General features: G+C 39.7%; 1 protein-coding gene across 1 annotated transcript; it reads right to left on the reverse strand.

The window, feature by feature from the left end:
* Positions 1-1,675: 1,675 nt before the first annotated feature.
* LOC122077960 lies at positions 1,676-3,060 on the reverse strand. The gene is made up of 5 exons (XM_042643845.1): positions 2,782-3,060; positions 2,315-2,654; positions 2,098-2,228; positions 1,941-2,016; positions 1,676-1,818 (listed from the first exon to the last, which is right to left on the reverse strand). The coding sequence occupies exons 1-5, from the start codon at positions 3,058-3,060 to the stop codon at positions 1,676-1,678; spliced, it is 969 nt and encodes a 322-aa protein (XP_042499779.1).
* Positions 3,061-8,079: the final 5,019 nt, after the last annotated feature.

An 8,079-nucleotide genomic window follows, 5' to 3' on the forward strand; every position in this document is an offset into this window, starting at 1 on the left:
GAACTGAGAAGGAAAACTGAATTTAATACCTATAAGAACTTGAGCAGATCAATAACACTTTGTGTAGTTGAGAGAAGAAGAAGATGAGTTAAGGAAGAGGACCTCTTGTGCTTCACACCGCTGAGAGTCAATTGGATCAAACACCAATTCCATCAGCCTTGATCAAACACAAGACAAATCTCCATGTAGAAGACAATAACAACAACCATTAATTTTTTTATCAAAATCATCTAGGCCTTTAAGAGCCTCCTCTTCTTTATTTATAATGTTAATGGGGGAGAGAATTACAAAATAGAAGGTTCCTCAAAAACGAAACCAAATATTCTCCTAATACAATAGCTACTAAAAACTGAAATTAGAAACTAACTGAAATTAGAAACTAATTGAAAAAGCAAACTAACTACTAAGGACTTGACTCAATTAATAACTTGACTCATAAGGAAACAAATATAACTCAAATCAAGCCCAACTAGAAAGGAAACTAATGAAAATGGAAACTAACTAGTAATCCCGTACTCAATCTTAGAGCCCCCTTTTTAGACCCATAAAAGTGGTCTATTACACTCAAAACACATGGGATCAAAAGCCTAACATGTATGGAACCCAACCCTAGGCTTATTCCTAATAAAACAAGTCTATTTTGGTAATTAATCTGCATCACCAAAGTATGAAGAAGAACTCGCCATTGAGCTACTGTCAACCAATGCTTCCGGCAACATGTACGGCTAGGTTGGGTATGAGAATAAATTGTCCACAAAGCCACCACCATGTGACTGGGTCTAGGATCCATAGTCAGTACTAGGAATGGATGAACCAGATGTATGCCCTATCCCAGTGAATTGACCATAAGGTCTATGATACTTTGACCAAGTGCTCTCTCAAGTAAATGATGGGGCATGCCATTGCCCACTTCCTCTACTCTCAATGTGAGGATGACTATCCTCTCCACTCAAACTCATTTCCGCTAATAGAAGTAGATAGACTATCAATGTCCATACAATCCCGTTGCGCATCTCCACCAAATCGGCGACGAGGCCCTCTAGTGTAGCTTGAACTCCTCCCTCCACCTGGTTGACGTGAACCATGCTCAACATCTTATGTGGCACACTAAACTGACTCTCCCCAGTGAATTGCACCGGCTCTTGCTCTAGCTCGACCTGCTCATACTGCTCTCAAATCAAACTCCTTCAAATCTATCACCACCCCTATCACCATCACCATCCCCATCACCATCACCATCACCATCACCATCACCATCACCACCACTCTCATCACTACCTAGTGCTCGATGTTGTGTTTATGTTTGTGTCTGAGTCTGAGTGTGGGTACGACCATGCAGACCATCCGAGGAAGTGGACCAATCATCATCTTCATCTAAATCATCCCTACCAGGTGCAGGCTCGAATGGTCTGGGGTCTGTGAATATATCCTTCCCTCTGTAGCCATATAATCATCAACATTGGCTGCCATCTCTTGCACTACATATGGGTCCGGCCTACCTCCAGGTTGATCCATCAATGGCTCGCCTCTATCCTTTACCCAGTCTATTAGAGGATCCTCTTCATCCGAGTCAATTTGGAAAACATCAGCAAGCTCGATCTGGCCCCTATCATTCTCCATAACCATGCGTATGTGCTGCATCCTCAGTCTCATGTTGTAGTGCACATACACCAAGTCAGCAAGACGTTCTGAACCTAACTATTCCTCCTTTCGGAGTGGATGAGTGAAAATTACTCCAATTTCTCTCACAACCAGATGCAAAACATGTCTGTGAGAGTACTTTGATGGCGATCTTCCGTAATTCCGATGCCGAACCCCCTATATAACACTCACCATTCACCATTCAACTGCATTACAAGGTACAACAAGTGTAGCTGATTATTTTTATTCAAAACACTTAATACTTGTACAAGTAACATACTGAAATTTGAATTTCATACCAGCATCAGTACTCGTACAACCCGCGAGTGAGGCAAGGGCTAAAAAATTACCTAATGTATCATTGAATTCTTTCGTCTATAAAAAATTTGCAAATATGAAATAGTTAACAACCATTGTTAACTAAAATTTAGATTCCTATAGTACTACAAAAGGCACCTCAACATTAGCTATGGCTTGTAGACTGGGCCTTGGTTGCAACTTGGCAACCACCCGCTTCACTGCTTCCTGAAGATCCGGGTTCAATGCAAGTCTATGGCTATACTGATACCTAGGGTTTAAATAGTATGCTGAAATTTGACAAAACATATTATTGTTAATGTTAACATTAATGCATTTTTATATCACATAAAAGAATGTATTCAGATATGCTTACTAGTCTTATGCAATGGATGTTTGAGCTGGTGCTCCCAACGTTCTTCTATTATGTTTACAAATTTCTTATTTCCACGTGGGTTGGCAGCATAGACATGTTCTTTCATCATTTCCATAGCAACATACAGGCTTGGTAAGGTGGGCTTGAAGGCAGAATCCACCATCTTCAACACGCTAACAATTGGTGCTAAGATTTTCACCATTTTACCCAATTGTGTCCAAAACTCATCTGATGAAATGGTTGTCTGTGCCTCTTTACCACCAGGTGATCCTGCTTCCCTCCACCCAAACCACTCAGATGCGAACATGGATCGAAGACCGACTTTCTCAGACTCAAAATTCTTGAGTTCAACATAGTTGGTAATAAATCTTGTGAGATCGGGCCTGACCAAGCCCCCCCCGGCACTTCTCCCTTAATAGGTTTAATGAAAACCCATGATTTTATTCAAATGTGCTAACTAGCCTTGCCTTATCAACCACAATTTTTACAATTTTTAGTTTCCCCATGTCCTTCAACATCAGATCAATGCAGTGTGCTACATAAGGAGTCCAAAAGAGTCGGAATCTGTTCTTATTCATCATTTTCTGACTGGCCTTCTTGTAGTTGCTTCTGTTGTCCGTCACAATTTGAACAACGTTCTCTATCCCAACTTCTTGCATAACCTCCTTCAAAAGCTTGTAGATGTATTCTGCATTCTTTGTTTCCTTGGATGCATCAACAGATTTCAAAAAAAAATGTTCTACCATCATAGTAAACCATAAAGTTGATGATGGATTTTCTCGTGGGCCTTGTCCAACCATCACACATTATGGTGACCCCATAGCTCTCCCATAAAACCTTTAATTCATCTATGTAAGCTTTCAACTCTCTCTTCTCCTGCGGTAAATAAACATTCATCACCTCATATGCAGTGTGTTGGTGTATGATGTCTTGTATTCGGTCGTAGTTTAATCCAGGGAGTACTGGTGCAGCACCTAGACAGCCAGGACGGCGGTCCCGCTAGCCGGTTAGCGGGCCGTGGGGGTTGCAAGGGGGGCAGGAGGCCCCCCTGTATGTACGCCCCCCACTCGAATTTTTTATTTGAGGGCAATTGTAGTTTAATCCGGATTAGGGTGGCAATTGTAGTTTAATCCGGATTAGGGTTTTTTTCTCACTATATATTTGTAGCGAGGGTTTCTTTCTCTGGAATGCAAGCAATACTGAGAGGTGTGAGGACGAGCGCTGTAACCCTATTCTCTATTGATAGTGAAGCAAGATCTCATCTCACCGGGGACGTAGGCAACCTTGCCGAACCTCGTAAAATCCATGTGCATTGTTTGTTTTGTTTTTCCATTATCTTCTGCATCGTTTTAGGGTTGCGTTTCTACAAATTGGTATCAGAGCTCTAGGTTTCCATTTTCTAGGGTTTACTATCACGATGGCAGGGAAGGGATCGAATGTCAAGTATGACATCGAGACGTTTAATGGGTTTCACCCTCTGGCATCAAAGGATGAAGGATCTTCTGATACAGCAAGGTTTGGCGAAAACGTTGTCGGGGAAGTCGAAGAAACCTGCAAAAATTACTGACGAAGATTGGGAAGAGATGGAGGAAAAGGCGGTAAGTGCTATTCGATTAAATCTTTCTGATGATGCCCTACAATATGTTGTGGGTATCGATTCTGCACCGCAGTTATGGGCGAAACTTGAAAGCATCTACATGACGAAGTCCTTAACGAACAAGTTGTTCGTGAAGAAGCAATTGTACTCTCTATAGATGGAGGAAGGTACGAATCTATTAGAGCATCTTATCATGTTCAATCAGATCGTAAGTAAACTTGCAAACCTGGAGGTTAAGATCGAGGATGAAGACAAGGCGTTACTATTGTTGTCGTCGCTCCCAGAATCATATGATCACCTAGTAACGACTCTCTTGTATGGGAAGGAGACCCTTGAGATGGATGAAGTCGCAGCTGCCCTCATGTCCAATGATACAAGGAAGAAGGCCAGTAGTACGAAATCTCAAGGAGAAGGTTTTTTCGGAGGTGACAAGGAGCAGGAAAGAGGGAGATCAAATCAGAAGGGATCTGGGAAGAATCGATCGAAATCAAAAGGGGCAAAGACAAAGGTCTCTTGTTACTATTGCAAGAAGGAAGGTCATATGAAGAGAGAGTGCTTGAAGAGGAAGGTGGACTTAAAGAAGAAAGGTGTAGATAAGGCATCTGAGGAAGCTAGCGTGGCTGACAGTTCAGATGGAGATGATGGAGATGTACTCTCTATATCATCAGGTAAGAATCAACCTTCTGATTCTTGGATTTTAGACTCTGGATGTTCATATCACATGTGTCCGCATAAGGATTGGTTTGATACATATCAACCATATAATGGTGGGTCTGTCCTAATGGGGAATGATGCCGTATGCAAGACCATTGGGATAGGCACTATCAAAATCAATATGTTTGATGGGATAGTAAGAACTTTAGCAGATGTGAGACATGTACCAGAATTAAGGAAAAACTTAATATCTTTGGGGGCACTTGACTCAAATGGCTGCAAGTACATAGCAGAAGGTGGAGTTCTCAAATTTATTAAGGGTGTAATGGTTGTCATGAAGGGACAACTAGCAGGAAACCTATACAGACTCATAGGGAGCACAGTTATAGGTGGAGCATCTATGACTACAGATGCAGTATTTGATACAAATGATACCTATCTGTGGCATATGTGGTTAGGGCATATGGGAGAAAGAGGATTGATGCAGCTTCATAAAAGGAAAATGTTGAAGGGAGTAAAAANCTCCTTCTTACCCTTCTTGTGGGTTGATTGTACTAGAACTTTGTTCTTTCGTTTCTAATAAAGTACTCTTATCAAAAAAAAAAAAAAAAAAAGTAAACTTTTACTCAATTATTCAAATGGCAAAACGAAGCATTAAAACTAAGGAGTATGGAAAAGGGTATACTGCAAAAAATAGATGGTTGGATAGCAACACTACCCCTTCATATGGCAGATGTAGTGCACTTAAAAAACATCCAAATGAATTGGGCTAGAATAAATTTTGGGAGAACTCTCTTATTTTACTTTGAGTAAGATAGATCTACACATTGCTACAATAAATCAGAATTATACACACCAAATCATAGGGAGGGAGTGCATTTTGGTACTTATACAGGGGACCCATATAGTTAATGAAAAGAGAGAAATGAAAACTAAAGAGAGAGAGTGCAATGATTGTGAGAGGTTGTTTACTATTGGCAATGTGTTAGGACTCGGGTAGCACTCACCCTTAAAAGTTATCTATTAAGGAAAGAACGTTCAATTCCTTATAAACCTTCACATCAGACTACTTGCATGATGTGGAATCGTTACTTCATGTAGAAATCCAACAATCTTCCTCTCTATGTCTTTTTAAGATGAGGGTAAATTTTGTCATTTTGTATAAATATTGTGTTAAATAATGCATTAAAAAAAAGTAAACATTTTGAAAACCTTTTTTACTATTGCATTAAAATACTAGTTAAATAACTTTTGGATAAGGGACAAATAAAGAATTTTTTTTATGAGACAATTTAAAGAATGTTACAACTTCTTAGTTCATTACTTTGGTGGCAACGGATGGCACCCCTTAATTTGTGTTATTATTTGATGGGGATAAGAAAAAAAACTTTAAAGGTAGTGTGGCCCCTACATCGGGATATAAAAAAGGGGCAAAATAACCTCCCTATCCCTCATGAAAGGCAGAAATCCCAACCTTATTAATGCTTCTGTGCATGCTCCCAATGGCCCTAATGCTGGTGCAGGGGGCCTTTTATGGAACCCTCTCCCTTATTTTATATATGATGTGTTGTTCTAAGGTTATCCCTTACTGTACTCACAACTAGGGACAAATATTGGGCATAATGTTCATAAAATAGTCATATTAGATATTTTCAGAATGCGACTCCAAAATATAATTGTGTGTCTTGAATGCATTTACACAACATTTTGCACTTGTGCGTAGGTTTACCAATCGTAACATAATGCATCATATCCTTATTCCAATACTTGTATTATGGGTTTGCCAATCTTGATATACTATTGTTAGCCGAGCTTGCGTTTGCACTCACTTTGATACTTGTCGTTCCAAGATTGCAAGTATAATATATATTGTCGCTAGTTAAATGTATTTACATACCATTTTGAACTTGCAGTTCTAACTTTTAAATTGCCTGTCTTGACATACCGATGCCGCTTGAACACATTCCCTACCCCTATTTGTACTTGTAGTATGAGTCTATTGGTCGACATACCATTTCCAACTGACTATATTTACCTTCACTTAACATTTTGCATTTGCATTTGGACTTCGCTATCTTGAGCATTATTTTGGCACTACATGTTCCCAGAAACAAAATATGGCAATTACATCTTTTACTTTTGTCCACAGGCGCCATTAGTCAAAACAAGGCATTTTGTAGACACCTAATTTTGTCACTATGACGATGATGACAACAAGACTATCACAACCTCGATGTCTCCCTTGTGGGTGTTTTAGCATATGGGAAGGGTATCAAAATGTCTTCATACGCTTTATATTAATAAAATAATTTCAAAATTGGTTTCGATAATGAGATTTACTGTTTTCTTCCTCTAAAAATTGATCATTAGGCAATGGTGTGAGAGCGGCACAAAATCGGCCATCGATCCCCCTTGCCAAGCTAACATTGCTGCTTGTTGCACTTTTTCAACTAATCCCACATCATTGGATAGTGTCCATAAAGACCTTTCCAACAATATATCACACATTGCGATTGGACTTATGGATCAAAATTTATAGCTATTGGAACATTAGACTATTGCAGAACCGTTTTGACCCCTGCAGATCGTCCATAGGGGAAAATCCCTTAGGAAAATCATTTGTGTGTGTGTGTGTGTGCGGTAAACTAAAATGAAGGTAAACCCCCTTCTTCTTCATTTCACGTTGGACTTTCGAAACCCCAAGGCGCTGCTACAAGCAAAACCCCCCTTCTCCTTATCCATTTCAGGTTGGACTTTCAAAACCCTAAGTTTTCTCCATCTTCCTAACTTCCTTCTCCCTTCTTCTTCGTTTCAGGTTAAGAGATGATGGAGGAAACTAGGGTGAGGGGGTTAGGTCAAGTCTGATCCAGATGGTTTTGTGTATTGTAAAATGTCAATATGGAATTGAATAACGCTAAAGATTCACAATCGTTGGATCGAAAATGTACAAGTGTCGCGTTCATAGAGAGAATTGAGCTATTAAGAATTGGAGAGGAGTTGGATCCCTCCCTCTTATTCAACACAAGATTACGTACTTTTTCAAATATGGCTTGTGAAGGAATTGTTTCGATTGATGATGGTGTTCTTCCTTTGGAGGATAATGTTAAGAAGGTTACCTTTGCAAATGCGGTTGTTGGGAGAAAATCATCTCCCATGGTTCTTGAAAATCTGTCTTTTTAAGTGAAAAAGCATAGGCATTCCTTGATTGGACATACACACACTAGTTCATGTGTCAAAAATTCTAGTCCTCCTATGCATAACAAGATAAGGATTTTGCTTAAATAATAGCACAGATTCGTTGGAAGGCCCTTCTTCCTTTTCTTGCTTTACATTGTAGAGTGAGCTTCGGGAAACTGCATCAATAATTTTTCCTGTCATCATATAATCTGTACACAGTAAGACAAATTGTCATCTGAAAAAAACACCACAAACCCATCTGAAACTATTTTGGGCTTTGTTAGAAACACATGTACAAATTAATACAGGGAAGTCAAAAAAGAGGGTAGGGGAGTGG

This window comes from Macadamia integrifolia, chromosome 5, assembly GCF_013358625.1.
Source record: "Macadamia integrifolia cultivar HAES 741 chromosome 5, SCU_Mint_v3, whole genome shotgun sequence".
Taxonomy (NCBI): Eukaryota; Viridiplantae; Streptophyta; class Magnoliopsida; order Proteales; family Proteaceae; genus Macadamia; species Macadamia integrifolia.

Excerpts from the sequence above, each read along its gene's own strand:
- LOC122077960 (XM_042643845.1), bottom strand. The coding sequence starts at position 3,060 with ATGGTAGAACATTTTTTTTTGAAATCTGTTGATGCATCCAAGGAAACA. Across the intron at positions 2,229-2,314 it reads ACATCCATTGCATAAGACTA|CATACTATTTAAACCCTAGG; the intron begins GTAAGCATATCT and ends GTCAAATTTCAG. Across the intron at positions 1,819-1,940 it reads TTGTACGAGTACTGATGCTG|GGGGTTCGGCATCGGAATTA; the intron begins GTATGAAATTCA and ends AGTGTTATATAG.